This window comes from Anabrus simplex, chromosome 1 (genome assembly GCF_040414725.1).
Source record: "Anabrus simplex isolate iqAnaSimp1 chromosome 1, ASM4041472v1, whole genome shotgun sequence".
NCBI classification, from domain to species: domain Eukaryota; kingdom Metazoa; phylum Arthropoda; class Insecta; order Orthoptera; family Tettigoniidae; genus Anabrus; species Anabrus simplex.
Window position 1 is genome coordinate 116600896 of NC_090265.1, and position 15614 is coordinate 116616509.

The window sequence follows — 15614 nt, forward strand, 5'->3', positions numbered from 1 at the left end:
ATTCCCAAAACTTTCTTCTTCTACGCTTAGATGCTCTACCATCGAATTGTTAGCGCACACTCATAGACTAAAAACAGACGAATAGATTAGGAAATTTCGTTTTTGTTATTGGCAAACCTTTTCCTGAAAATGGTTTTTTTAAGATACCGATGTTGTTAACACTTCTGATGGTTCCTCCTCCATTGTGATCTACCTATCAGATGCTTGTAAATATGTTCTCTAGCCAATCATACCCTTGGGTGTGTATAGGAATTCAGCCTATGAGCAAAGTGTAGTTCAATTTAATATGGAAGCTTCCCCTACGGAACTATAAAAGCAGGGCACTTTAGGGCCGTCTGGTATGAATTGCTCCAGTGCTTGAGAGTGCGACTTGACAGAGGGCTAGGGGGAGGGACGCGGTCTGCTTGAAGAACATCCACCGATACAAGGTACTGGCAGAATTTACTTAAACATGTGATAGCACCTGCGGGTAGTTTGAAGGGAACCAGCCGTTTTATTTTAATGTAATTTTGTAAAGTGGTGGTTTAAATGTAGGATTTTCGGCGAAGTCTGAGGTCTCTGCTTCTATTCCCTACTGGGAAATATGTAATGTGGGGGAACAAAGAGTGGTGACCCACTGCCATTTCCCATTCAACCTTGCTATTGTGTGACTAAAGTTTTCAACCTCTAAATTTTGTAAATCTTGTCTCGGCTTTGAATGTTTCTCCTTTAGTCACCCCTTTTAGTACGGGCTGCCTGGCCGAGGTGGTAAAGGCGTGCTCGGTTCGCCCGGAAGGACGCGGGTTCAAATCCCCGTCCGGAGGTGCATGTGGCCCTGAGGTTCACTCAGCGTACACCAAAAATGAGTACCAGGTTAATTCCTGGGGGCAAAGGCGGCCGGGCGTAGAGCTAAACACTCTACCCCATCACGTGCCGAGGTTAACAATAGTGCAAGCCTTTACCTTCCTGTCCTCCAAGGTCCTTCATGACCTGTACGGAGGTGACTTTGCTTTGCTTTGCACCCCTTTTAGTATAGGGTAGTCTCTGCATCACTGGGCCTTAAGTTCACTTAGGTTTCCAGAAATTTCTGTGAGGAGTGCTGGTGTTTTGCCTCCTTGCCTTTTGTTGGTGGCCCGTTATGTGTAACCCTTTCTTTTTACTATTATGGCCGTGTAGTATGGGTAATTATGCCCCTGTTTATTCTGAACTTTCATAGGGTAACTGTTTCTCCGTTTTAGTTCCCTTTGGGAACAGTGACTACTATTTTTGTTATGCAAGGGATACGCCTAACATGGGCCAATCGTGTTTGGAAACTTCGAAGAGGGGTTGCCAATTTTAATTTTAAGTGTGTCATAAGAGACTGATTGCCTCATTGTGGCTAGACTCTTGTATTTTGGAGTTCAGACTCCTGTGAATTGTACCTGCTCGGAGCAGATCTTGCTCTTTCAAAATATTGTACCTGTCGGGAGTAATAATGCTCTTTTCTGTGTAATTTAAGGACTAGGAAGTTAAGTTTTGAATCGGTACCTGATTTCAGGACTTTTAAGTCCAAGATTTTGTTAGAGTTGACGAGTTCATTATTAACCTGTTCAATTGCTTTGTTATTCATTCAGATTTCCTATCTCTCAATTTTAAGAAAGGAAAGAAATAAAATTTCCAAAATATGTTATGTTAATGAATAAGAGATTTAAAACAGAAAGGCCAGTTATATCATACAGAACATTGAGTCACACTGGAACAGTTAATTCTAGACAGAAAAATCAATAGTCTGATTGCAAATGGAGAGAAGCTAAACGGAAATTATGTTGGATAAAAATGCTACAAGCTTTAATGTAAACGAGTACACAATTGCAAACGGTCTGAGGAGACTAACAAGGAAGGCAAGAAAAGAAAGGCACAGAAAAGAGAGAGAGGGTATAGAAAAAATAGTAAATCACCAAAAGCATTACATTATTTAAGGTTAACAAACTAAGAACTCGACTATTTAAACCACAGATCAATGAATCGGTGGTACAGTGACATCTACCCCGGCTGAGGTGGTCGATTTTTGAAGTGCAGGTTGAAAATCTCCGCGAAGTGTACTCGCTGTTACTGAAAAAAAAAACTCAGCCATAGGAATCATCCAGTAATATTCCGCTTTTGTTGCTAGAAAGCAGCACAATCAGAATGTCGAAATTGGTAGGCAGGCTCCGCAGAGGGCACAAGTTTGAAAGGTCTGCAACTCAGTACCTGTGGCCATATGATGGCGATGATGATGATGATGTTGTTGTTGAATGTTATTATTATCACCACGGATCAGGCTCATGTCGAACTAGTGAAATGTTGTATGTGTGTATGTCTGTTTGTTTGTTTGTTTGTTTGTTTGTTTGTTTATCAGCGTGGAGGCTGGCTGGATCCTCAGATAGCACCAACAGTGGCTATGCAGTTATAGGGAAACCGCAGAAACCAATTCCGGGGACAAAATGGGGAGTGCTGGGCAAACTGAGGAGCGAGGTAATTTGCCATTGTTTTCCTCACTGGACAAGAAAGTACTAGTGGAGTATGGCTTTTCTTGACATTCAGACGCACTGGTCGTGCTCCGACTGTCATTACTCAGCACCACTCATACCACAGTAGCTTCGATATTGTCACAGCCTGGGACTTCGGTGGAAGCTACATTTTGCTCTGGCCTTTGCCAAGAGACAGACACAAAAGCACTGCATCCATATACATGTGGCATAATCGAAAAACATAAGGAATATTTTGAGTGACTCTTAATTCAGTGCATTAAACCGTATGATGAAGAATCCTTTGTCGAAGAAATTTCATTCTTTTCAGTTGAGAAAAAGACGTAGGTATTCCGTGAAGAACTACGAAGCTAAACTTCGTCCTCTTGCAGGTTGTTTTGCCTTTCGGCAGGTCCAATCATGGCTGTGACCTCCATGTCTTCTTCCCTTTTCTTTACCTCTGCATATCTTTCTTTTCCTTCTACAATATTGTCCCCTTCCTCGTTTCTCTTTAACCATCCTTTACATCACCACTCGTAATAAGGAATCACGCCGTAGATTATGTTCTATCCAATTTTGCTTTCTGTTTTCGACTAACGGCTAGCATGCTTCTGTCTTCTTCCGCTTTCTTCAGCACTTCTTCGTTCTTTTATTCTAACTTCCCAATTCACTCCTTCAATTCTCCTTCAAATCAACATCTCGGATGCCTCTATTATTCTCTGTTCTTCCTTTCGCGCTTAGCTGAGTGGCTCAGACGGTTGAGGCGCTGGCCTTCTGACTCCAACTCAGCAGGTTCGAACCTGGCTCAGTCCGGTGGAATTTGAAAGTACTCAAATACGTCAGCCTAGTGTCGGTAGATTTACTGGCACGAAAAAAGAACTCTTGCGGGTAAAAATTCCGGCAACTCGGCGTCTCCGAAAACCGTAAAAGTAGTTAGTGGGTCGTATCCTCAGATCATTCCCTAGTAGGCCACATTCCTTAGCTATGGGAATTAGGGCTTTTATATCTGTTGTAGAGTAGAGGTATTCAGTTATAATATGTCCAAGGTATTTAAACCTGTTCATCTGTTCGATAGTTTCTCTCTCTCTATCTTGTTACTTTTTAATGTTGAAAACGTTTCTTCGCAAACAAAGTACGAAACACGTAAAATTAAGCAATTTCCTTAATTGTGCCGAAAGTTGAAGGGCTAAAGGGCCCGGGGAAATTTCAGTTGTGAGTCTTGGAGAGCTCTGAAAATGAAAATGAAAACCTACAACCTGTGTTCCAGTCATTGACCGGGTCAGGGATGAAATGAATGAATCATATATAGGCTATTAGTACGATGGGGTCGCCACTCCCAAAGTGATTTAGTAATGACTGATAGATGCTACGAAATGAGAATGGAGAGTGTTGCTGGAATGAAAGATGACAGGGAAAACCGGAGTACCCGGAGAAAAACCTGTCCCGCCTCCGCTTTGTCCAGCACAAATCTCACATCGAGTGACCGGGATTTGAACCACGGTATCCAGCGGTGAGAGGCCGACGCGCTGCCGTCTGAGCCACGGAGTTGGAGAGCTCTATCGAACTAAAACACAAATTTAGAAAATCACTTCCACCCTAAATACAGTTCCGGTTAAACCTCATAAAATCGCTTGTTTCTCTACTTGTTTAATTTTTTAATTCAAATCCTAGTCAAATGAACTTATTTATTTACATAATTCTTTCTATAATGTGTTCCTTGGTTCGATACCCTCAGGGGTTTTTGATTTTTGAAAAATGTCCACACCGAATGTATTTATGAGGGCTTAAGTGAAACTCTGCATTGACTCACGTTAGCGCTCGTAGTGGTAGAAAATGCCAAATTGCTAATCTAATCGACCGGATGACGATGATCAAGAAAAGGATTGTAATATTTAGTTATAAATAATATATTCTCATACTTTATTATATTTTATTTACCTAAAATTCTTAGGTCGTATCCATAGGATGTTTTCAGCATTGAGTTGCTTGTGGATTTTTATCTTTGTTTGCAAATATCATGAATTTTGCACTTGTTATTTAGTTCTCTAAGCATTTTGTGGAAGGCCTTAATGTCCTCAGCTAGTACTGTCATATCATCAGCTAATGCATTCAATTCTCTTACCTCTAATATTGACTCCTCTCTTTCCATACAAACTTTTGTAAATTATTTTCTCTAAGTAAAGGTTCAACGAAGTTAGAGATAAGTAGCAGCCCTGTTTGGTTGTAATAAAATTACATGATTATTCTTCTCTCTCTCTCTCTTTCCAAACCAAACCAAACCAAACCAAACCCCATAGCACTACAGCCCGCGAAGGGCCTTGGCCTACCAAGCGACCGCTGCCCAGCCCGAAGGCCTGGAGATTACGAGGTGTCATGTGGTCAGCATGACGAATCCTCTCGGCCGTTATTCTTGGCTTTCAAGACCGGGGCCGCTATCTCACCGTCAGATAGCTCCTCAATTCTAATCACGTAGGCTGAGTGTACCTCGAACCAGCCCACAGGTCCAGGTAAAAATCCCTGACCTGGGCGGGAATCGAACCCCGGGCCTCCGGGTAAGAGGCAGGCACGCTACCCCTACACTACGGGGCCGGCCTCTCTTTCCATAGTAAAAGTAATTTCATGATCTTTTATTTATTGAAGAGGAGCAGCTCCTTTCATGAACACCCCCAAGATTGGATAGGAGCACGAACCCAAGAAAACGTAGCTAATCTAGGTTTTGACTCAACGACGTATTTTTATAGATGTGAAGTGAGTCCAACTACAACTACATCAAACCTTAAACAATGAGTTGCAATATGACGTTGGCAATAGATTAGGTTTGAGTATCATGTGGTTGTGACCTTGAAACAGGCATTTCTGAGTGGAAGAAGTATTCAAATTTCCGTGCGGTATCTTATTAAAGCTTGAATAATGCACATTGTATATTGATTTTTGTATTGGTTATTGCTATACTGGACTTTGGGTCTCTCTCCTAGGTAACTTGGATTCGTGGAAGTATTTCGCTTTCGAAGCAGAGAGGGGACAGTTCCCTTACATGGTGGTCGTCGTGGGGAACGACAAGCACCTGTGTGCCGGTTCGTTGATTACACCTACATTTGTACTGACTGCCGCCCGCTGCGTCGCAAGGTAAGCGATACCGACGGTCATTATCAGTGTCAATGTCAAAAGAATTTGCAAGCCTTTTTACTCAACGTCAAACTAAGTTGTGTGTAGCTTCATTCCTATCAAACTCAATCTCTTATCTTATCTAGCTTTCAGCCCACTAGCATACCTGGTCTATATGCCATCATTGCTAACCAATCTCCTGAAAATGTGGAGTTCCACTCCCTATGCTAGCCGCTACGTACGAGTGACAAATCGGCTAAAACAGGGTTCACCCTGCCTCATGAGATCAGCTGGGAAGCGGCTTAATATGAGCAATAGCGTCTAGGATAACTAAGCCGAGATCAGCAAGTGAGGTACCGGGATATGTTTTGCATATATCCGCTATAATATAGTATGTGGCAAAACAAACAGACCGAGGACCGAGCGAGTTGGCCACACGGTTAGAGTCGCTTAGCTGTAAGCTTGTATTCGGGAGACGGTGGGTTAGAATCCCACCATTGTCAGCCTTGAATATGGTTTTTTGTGGTTTTCAATTTTCACACCAGGCTGTTGTCTTAATTAAGACCACGGCTGATACCTTCCCATCCTTGCATCGTTAAAATCCTTCCATGTGTTACTGCTATGCTAAACCTCTAGACAAAAAAACCCTCTGAAATTACAAACATGATCTTAACATTATGGTACGTCCTATGAACATATCCGTCCCTTTTTTGTGTAATTCGCTTTGCATCACACCGACACAGATCGGTCTTATGGCGACGGTGGGATACGAAAGAACTAGGAATGGGAAGGACGCGACCGTGATCTTAATCAAGCTACAGCCTTGGTGCGAAAATGGAAAACGACGGAAACCAGTTTTAGAACTGTCGACAGTGGGGTTCAAACGTACTCCCTCCCGAATGCAAGCTGATACCTACGTGACGCAAACCGCGCAGCCACTTGCTCGGTAACATGCCAGCTGACGACGGCAACGCTGTGTCGGTGCAGCATGTGTTCTAAATGCGCACCCTCAGCTCTCACGCATTGTGCACGACGGTCTTGTAGATTCCTTCATGAAGCCCCATATGCAGGCATCCAGGGGCGAGTGATCCGGTGAGTGGGAAATTAAACAACCTCCCAAATGTTGAAGAAAAGCAAGTGACCTCCTCCCCCCACAGCCCACCAACGCAGCGTGGGCTGCGGCTCCATCTTGCAGCTTCCATTGCCACTGCAGTGGTAGATTCCTGGCAACATTCTTTACTGTTTGATGTTCAGAGCATATGTTATGTTATGTATATAACCGAAAACAATTTTTTCATGTATTATAGGCTAGGCACTATTTTAGTTTAATCATCTGTGATAACTCATGTATTATATCGTCGTTGCCGGGACGAAACCTCCTATCGATGGCCTAGAATGAAAACTTCGTATCTCACAAAGTTCTTCCTATCCATTATTTCCCTTAAGACTGGTTACGCCTCCCAGCCACACATGAATATGCAGTCCATCAGAACAATGTTCGTTGTGTTCTTTATTCCTATGCTGACGTGTGAAGGAAAATAAACCTTACCGTACCGTACTATAGGAAAGTGTCTGTGTGACGTATTTACTAACTCCTAGAGTATAATTTTTATAAGGTCCATTTTCCTTTACGCGTCAGCATAGGAAAATATACCCAACGAACATTGTTCTGATGGACTGCATATCCAAATGTGGCTGAGAGGCGTGCCTAGTCTTAAGGGAAATAATGGATAGGAAGAACTGTTTGAGATACGAGGTATTCAATCTGGGCCATCGCTATGTGATAATATTTTTGGAGATATACTGACCCGCAGCACATATATTATGAAGAGCGAGAATGCCTTGACAATATGCACACAATATTGCACCTTTTTAGATGATAGAACCGTCCGCCTCTGTGGTGTAGTGTTTAGTGTGATTAGCTGCCAGCCCCGGAGGTCCGGGTTCGATTCCCGGCTCTACCACGAAATTTCAAAAGTGGTACGAGGGTTGGAACGGGGTCCACTCAGCCTCGTGAGGTCAACTGATTAGAGGAGGGTTCGATTTCCACCTCAGCCATCCTCGAAGCGGTTTTCCGTGGTTTCCCACTAATTTAAGGCCACGGCCACTTCCTTCCCGTCTGGGCGAGGTACTGGTCATTCTCCCCAGTTGTATCCCCTTACCCAAAGTCTGAAACTCCAGGACACTGCCCTTGAGGCGATAGAGGTGGAATCCCTCGCTGAGTCCGAGGGAAAATCCAACCCTGGAGGGTAAACAGTTTAAGAAGAAGAAGATGATAGAACCTTACCGACCAAAGTTCTAAGCTAAAATATTTCACATAGCAGGTTTTGTACCGGCAGCGACGATATGCTAGGTTATATTTATTGGTTGTAAATTCATTTTCATGGTTTGAAGCCATTTACGAAACTTCTGGTTCTATGTGTATTACTGGAAGTCCGGCTCCATGGGTAAATGGTTAGCTTGCTGGCCTTTGGTAACAGGGCTCCCGAGATCGATTCCCGACAGGGTCGGGAATTTTAACCATCATTGGTTAATTTTGCTGGCACGGGGGCTGGGTGTATGTGTTGTCTTCATCATCATTTCATCCTCATCACGACGCGCAGATCGCCTACGGGTGTCAAATCGAAAGACCTGGACCTGACGAGCCGAACATGTCTTCGGACACTCCCGGCACTAAAAGACATACACCATTTCATTTCATTTACTCACTGGAAGTTAAGGTTATATAATTTTTATCACTTGTAGGTAACCGTCTGTGTTTCCCAAGTTGCTCAGGAAAACCCCCGGAGTGTGTGTGATAATGTAAGTGAGGTCTGGAATCTTGGTGTTCCAAGGACATGTTTTATAATATTCTACTGTAGATTTTGTAGAGATCTTTAGGTTATATGCCACAGTGAAAAACTTGCTTCAAGACATTTCTAGAACAGATACTTACTAAGGAAATTCCGATATTATTACAGAATCTTACGGGTATCTTATAGAAAGGAGAATGATCCAGAATCCTAACAAAAACCAAACCCCATGGTACAAAAGCCCCGAAGGGCCATGGCCTACCAAGTGACCGCTAGCGAGCACGATAGCTGCAGTCGTTTAATTACGGCCAATATCCAGCATTCAGAAGATAGTGGGAAGTATAAGTGGACAGTTCTGCGGCCTCCTCCTCCTCCGGCTACGCAGTATGTGCACAGTGTGTTTTTGATTTTTACACTTGGCAAATCATTGAAGTTGTACTTTTGCAATGTCGTTTACCGAGCGAGTTGGCTACGCAGTATGTGCACAGTGTGCTTTTGATTTTTACACTTGGAAAATCATTGAAGTTGTACTTTTGATTATCGTTTACTGAGCGAGTTAGCTACGCGATATGTGCACAGTGTGTTTTTGATTTTTACACTAGGCAAATCATTGAAATTGTACTTTTGCTCAGAACACATCAAACAATGTTCTGATCACATGTTGAAGTTAACAACATCGATTACAGTGTTCGATTCAAGTCTTGTTATGTTTCAATCTCATCTTCCTACAACAAAGGTATCCCCTAACATATTCTAAACACATGTTGTATCGAGTACAGTGTTCGATTCTAGTCTTAATCACTTGTGTACTGTTCTGAACACATCAATCAATGTTCTGATCACATGTTGAGGTTAACGACCTCGTGTACAGTGTTTAATTCTAGTCTTGTTATGTTTCGCAAGTCTAAACATGCACAATGATGTTATCGCTGCACACTCTTGCCTTCGCAATGCATGTTCGATAAAGCTATGCCTTGACATAGGATTCGGAGGAGGCGGAGGAGGAGGAGGTGAAGGAGGTGGAGGTGTAGGAGGAGGTGAAGGAGGTGGAGGAGGAGGAGAATGATGAGGCCTTAACAGCCTATGTATAGCCGCCATTGTTTAAAGATGACAGCTGTTAAAAGAATATTTCAAATTGCCGCCACCACATTTCAAAGGTATGAGGTTTAGTGCTGTAAAGATACCTGCACGATGCTCTGTTGATTAAAGATGAGAGCTGTAAAAAAACAGCACGTGGAATTTTACAAACGAGAACACGTAGAATTTTAAATTGCCCTCTACCGTATGCATAACAGCAACCGCCATCTTTCGCAGTAGCCTCTAAGCTAGCTTTCTTCATCAGAGCAGCCACCATCTTGAGTAAGCACCCCTAGGCCGTATCATAAGGAGCTGTGTATTGTCACCGTCTTGTCGCTGCTACCTTGCGCAAGCACCCCAAGGGCATCTCATAAGAGCAGCAGCCATCTTGTGCAAGCGCTCTTAAGCCGTCTCATTAGAGCAGCAGCCATCTTGTAGAATTAGATAGCTGCCAATGCCAAAGGGCCTAAGTAGGAATCGAACCGTTGATCTCATCATTAGACTACCTTTTTCTTATGCTATCATGTTCCTGATACTGCGAACCTAGGTATTGGGCATAACAATTATGTCCCTTTTGCTCTACGATGCACCGTTTTCGAGATATTTAACATTTTGCATTTAAGCCCCAAATTTAATGAATCGAACCAGCACAGGACGTTATACTTTCTACTATAGCTAGACCTGATCATGTTACAAAAACTTGCTTCAATACAAACTAAAACAGAGTAAATGCCAATGGGCCTAAGTAGGAACCGAACCGTTGATCTCATCATTGTTGCTCTACGACGCACCGTTTTGAGATATTTAACATGTTGCATTTAAGCCCCAAATTTAATGAATCGAACTAGCACGGCACGTTAGCCTCTAAGGTAGCTTTCTTCATTAGAGCAGCAGCCATCTTGCGCAAGCTCCCTTAAGGCGTCTCATAAGGAGTCGTGTATAGCCGCCATCTTGTGTCCGCCATCTTGTGCAAGCATCCTTAGGGAGTCTCAAGCCTTCTTGCGCAAGGACCCTTAAGCCGTCTCATAAGAGCAGTCGCCATCTTGATCAAGCATCCCTAGGGCGTCTCATAAGGAGCCATGTATAGTCGCCATCTTGCGCAAGCATCCCAAGGGAGTCTCATAGGAACCTATGTATAGCAGCCATCTTGCGTAAGCACCCTTAAGGAGTCATGTATAGCCACCATCTTGTGCAATTAGCGTCGAGAGATGGCTGCTGTGGTTTTTTATAAATTATCCGCCACCATATTTCAAAGGTAGTAGCTGAAGAGTGCAGCACTGAGGTTTGCGATGCAGGATGGCGGATGACAGCTGTGATGTAGAAATTGCCCACTACTACGATAAAGATAGCGGCACGATGCTCTGTTGATTAAAGATGGCTGCTGTCATAAATAATTTTTCTAATTGTCCGCCACCACATGTTAAAGGTATGTAGCTAAAGAGGGCAGCACGGTGCTCTGTTGATTAAAGATGGCGGATGACAGCTGTCAAAAAGCACGCGGGTTTGTTTTCAAACAAGAGCGAGTAGAATTTGCTGCCACCACATTTCAAAGGTAAGTAACTAAAGAGTGCAGCACTGTGCTCTCTTGATTAAAGATGGCGGATGACAGCTGTCAGAAAAGCATGTGGCTTTGTTTCCAAACAAGAGCGCGTGGAATTTTCCGCCACCACATTTTAACTAAAGAGTGCAGCACTGTGCTCTCTTGATTAAAGATGGCGGATGGTAGCTGTCAAAAAAGCACGTGAGTTTGTTTCAAAACAAGAGCACGTGGAATTTTCCGCCACCGCATTTCAACTAAAGAGTGCAGCACTGTGCTCTCTTGATTAAAAGTGGCGGATTACAGCTGTCAAAAAAGCACGTGAGTTTGTAAAGCACTTCGAATTTGCCGCCAACATATTTCAACTAAAGAGGGCAGCACGGTGCTCTGTTGATTAAATATGGCGGATGACAGCTGTCAAAAAAGCACGTGGGTTTGTTTCCAAACAAGAGCGAGTAGAATTTGCTGCCACCACATTTCAAAGGTAAGTAACTAAAGAGTGCAGCACTGTGCTCTCTTGATTAAAGATGGCGGATGACAGCTGTCAGAAAAGCATGTGGCTTTGTTTCCAAACAAGAGCGCGTGGAATTTTCCGCCACCACATTTCAACTAATGAGTGCAGCACTGTGCTCTCTTGATTAAAGGTGGCGGATTACAGCTGTCAAAAGAGCACTTGAGTTTGTAAAGCACTTCGAATTTGCCGCCAACATATTTCGACTAAAGAGGGCAGCACGGTGCTCTGTTGATTAAATATGGCGGATGACAGCTGTCAAAAAAGCATGTGGCTTTGTTTCCAAACAAGTGCACGTGGAATTTTCCGCCATCACATTTCAACTAAAGAGTGCAGCACTGGGCTCTCTTGATTAAAGATGGCGGATGACAGCTGTCAAAAAAGCACGTGAGTTTGTAAAGCACTTCGAATTTGCCGCCACCACATTTCAAAGATATGTAGCTAAAGAGTGCAGCACTGTGCTCTCTTGATTAAAGATGGCAAACGGTAGCTGTCAGAAAAGCATGTGAGTTTGTAAAGCACTTCGAATTTGCTGCAACCACATTTCAACTAAAGAGTGCAGCACGGTGCTCTCTTGATTAAAAATGGTGGATGACAGCTGTCAAAAAAGCACGTGGATTTGTTTCCAAACAAGAGAATGTAGAATTTTTGAAATTGCCGCCACCACATTTCAACTAAAGAGTGCAGTGCGGTGCTCTGTTGATTAAGGATGGCGGAGGACAGCTGTCAAAAAGTACATGGGTTTTTTCCATACAAGAGCACGTGGAATTTGCCACCACCACATTTCAAAGGTAAGTAGCTAAAGAGTGCAGCACTGTGCTCTCTTGATTAAAGATGGCTGATGACAGCTAACAGAACTTTTCAAATTGCCCGCTACTACGTGCTTAAGGTAGTAGTCATAAAGAGGGCAGCACGGTGTTCTCTAGATTAAATATGGCGGATAACAGGTGACGAAATTGCCTGCTACTGCGATAAAGAGGGCAGCACGGTGCTCTCTTGATTAAAGATGGCGGATGACAGCTGTCAAAAAAGCTCGTGGCTTTGTTTACTGATTCAAATCTCGCGCTAGTAAGGTTAAGTTGGCAGCACTGAGGTTTAGGCCCGTTAAGATAGCAGCACTGAGGTTAGCGATACGTTGTTGTCTGTCAAAAAGCACGTGGCTGTCAAAAAAGCACGTGGATTTGTTTACCAATTCAAATCTCGCGCTAGTGAGGTTAAGTTGGTAGCACTGAGGTTTAGGCCCGTCAAGATGCCAGCAGTGAGTTTAGCGATGCGTTGTTGTCTGTCAAGAAGCACGTGGCTGTCAAAAAAAAAGCACGTGGCTTTGTTTTCCAATTCAAATTTCGCGCTAGGAAGGTTAAGTTGGCAGCACTGGACGAGGCCCCTGGCTAAGGAGGAGCTGGCCCCTGGGAAGCCCCTCCCCCGTGCGGCGGCGGAGGAGGAGGCCGCAGAACTGTCCGATTATACTACTATAGTGGGTTCGAATCCCACTGTCGGCAGCCCTGAAGATGAAGGCAAATGCTGGGACGGTACCATAATTAAGGCCACGACCGCTTCCTTACCACTCCTAGCTCTTTCCTGTCTTATCGTCGCCATACGACGTGCCGGTGTGACGTAAAGCAACTTGTAAGAAAAAAAGCGACCATTGCTCAGCCTGAATGCCTGCAGATTATGAGGTGTCATACGGTCAGCAAGACGAATTCTCTCGGCCATTATTCTTGGCTTCCTAGACCGGGGCCGCCACCTCACCGGCAGACAGTTCCTCACAGTTGTAATCACGTAAGTTGGGTGGACCTCGAACCAGCCCTCAGGTCCAGGTAAAAATCCCTGACCTGACCAGGAATCGTACCCGGTGCCTCCGGGTAAGAGGCAGGCACGCTACCCCTACACTGCGGGAATCTGGAATCCTAGCCAGTGTTGAACGAAGTTGAATTTTACAGATATGAGAATTGGTGTTGTTTTTATAGTTCACATGTTTTGACACCGTAAGGTCGGGGATCGACAGTGAGTTGTTAAGGAAGTTGTGTTGTTGATACTGCGTCCGCAGATCAATCGTTGTTTAGTAGAGAGATAAGTGAAAACAGTCAGTTGTTGATATACTAGCTATCGTAGGTCAGTCGTACCATATTGATAGTGCGTGGCAGATCGATTGTAAATTATTGCATGTCATATTTCAAGTGTTACTGTGGTTGTGTTGAGTGTAAATATATGTAACGGGTGGATTTTAATGACATGTCATATGTTTACTTGAAAAGTCATTTTTGGACAAATTTAAGATATTGGTCATATTTCTGCTTGACGCGCGATGAAGTTATATTTCCTGTCATATTCTAAGGATTTTCATATTGAGTGAATTCTTGTGGCAAGCTATTCAGCGAGGGAATCTTGCTGTATTAGTTAGGGAGTCTATTCGTGGACTGAATATTACTCTGTATGCGGGAATGGGCAGGTAGCATGTAACTGAAATCATGAACAAGGGATCTTCTAGGAATTTCCTAATGAGGAGCACAAAGTAATCGACATTACTCAGGAGAAAGGCATCCCGGGGTGCATAGGTAGCTAATGAACTGGTATTTCTGTTTCCTAGAAAATATGCGACTGTCTGGCTTGTTGTTTTGAGACCACTTCTTCAGTGTACTTACAACATGTCTAAACCGAAATGTTCAGAGAGTGTGAAATTAAGGCTGTATGTTAAGGAATTTGGTCAGTAGAATTTTAGTAGTGATGGTGTTATTTTACATTGTAAACTGTGTGAAGTGAAGGTATGTGCTCAGAAACGTTTTAATGTGCAGCAACACTGCCCTACAACTAAACATCAGAAGTACTTAATGAATTATTTCGCGGCCGAGAATAGGCAGCGTTTGCTTTTTGAAAGGGCCTCATGTGCAGCTACTGCTCCGTCAGACAACAGATCGGAATTCTGTAAGGATCTCTGCAGGATGATGGTTACTTCAAATATTCCCTTGAAAACTGAACAGTGGTCCTTCTAGAAGTATGTCAGTCAACCTATTCCCAATGAATCAACTTTGAGAAAATTGTGTATCTCGAGTCTCCATGAAGATGTTTTAAAGAAGATAAGATCTGTAAGTTCTCAACCACAAGATATGGGTTTCATTGGACGAAACAACTGACGTAAATTGGAGGTACGTAGCTAACGTAATTATTGGCATTCTGAAAGATGGCAAGCCCGGTAATGTGTTTTTCCTGACGGGTGCGGTTTTAGAGAAAGTAAATCATTCCTCCATTGCAGTGCTGTTTGATGATGCTAGGAAGTTACTGTGGCCAGATGGGGTAAAACGAAACAACGTACTACTTCTTGTAATTGATGCCACCCCGTACACGAAGAAGGCAGCCAAGGACTAAATCTACTTTATCCGAAAATGGTCCACGTAACGTGCCTTGTCCATGCTTTGCGTAGTGTGGCCGGAGATGTTCGGAGCAACTATCCTGAAGTAAATGAGTTAATTGCAAATGGCAAGAAAATATTCCTGAAGGCTCCCCTTCGAGTTCAAAAGTTGAAAGAAACTGCTCCTACTCTGCCTCTTCCACCTCAGCCTGTCCTTACTCATTGGGGAACGTGGCTCGACGCTGTTCAATATTACTGCAGGAATTATGATTCCTTCAGGACTGTTGTTCAGGAATTTGATCCTTGCGATTCATCATTGTCAGGATTGTGCATAATTTGTTTACTTCTACCAGCTTGGTCGGAAATTTGGTGTTCATATCATCTAATTTCGCTGTGATACAAAGAACAATCACTCGTCTTGAAACTGTGGGGCTTCCACTAAGTGACACGTTGGATATTGTGGGGAACATTGAGTGAGCTTTAAAGAAAGGGAAGGGTGAAGTGGCTGAAATAATTCTGGAAAACTGCAAAGAGTGCTGTTCTCAAATGAGGATTATTCTATGCTTTGCAAGATAACTGACATTCTTTTTGGAGACCATACAACATTTGAGGATTTTCAGCAGCAGTTTTCTCTGGAAGACCTAACCTTGCACAAATTTGCTCCCATACATCGTGCGACGTCGAGCGGAGTTTCTCCAGGTACAGCATATTCTGCCTGACTACCGAAGAGGGTTCGAATTCGACAATTTGAAAATACACATGATTATCCAGTGCAATTTCA

General features: G+C 43.4%; 1 protein-coding gene across 1 annotated transcript in view; it reads left to right on the plus strand.

The window, feature by feature from the left end:
• The first annotated feature begins 5444 nt into the window (after window positions 1-5444).
• Window positions 5445-15614, plus strand: part of LOC136862466 (chymotrypsin) — a 62394-nt gene continuing 52224 nt past the window's right edge. The window contains exon 1 of the mRNA XM_067138884.2: window positions 5445-5591. Within this exon, the coding sequence (XP_066994985.2) occupies window positions 5500-5591 (92 nt within the window). The 5' untranslated portion in view covers window positions 5445-5499. The remainder of the gene's footprint in view (window positions 5592-15614) is intronic.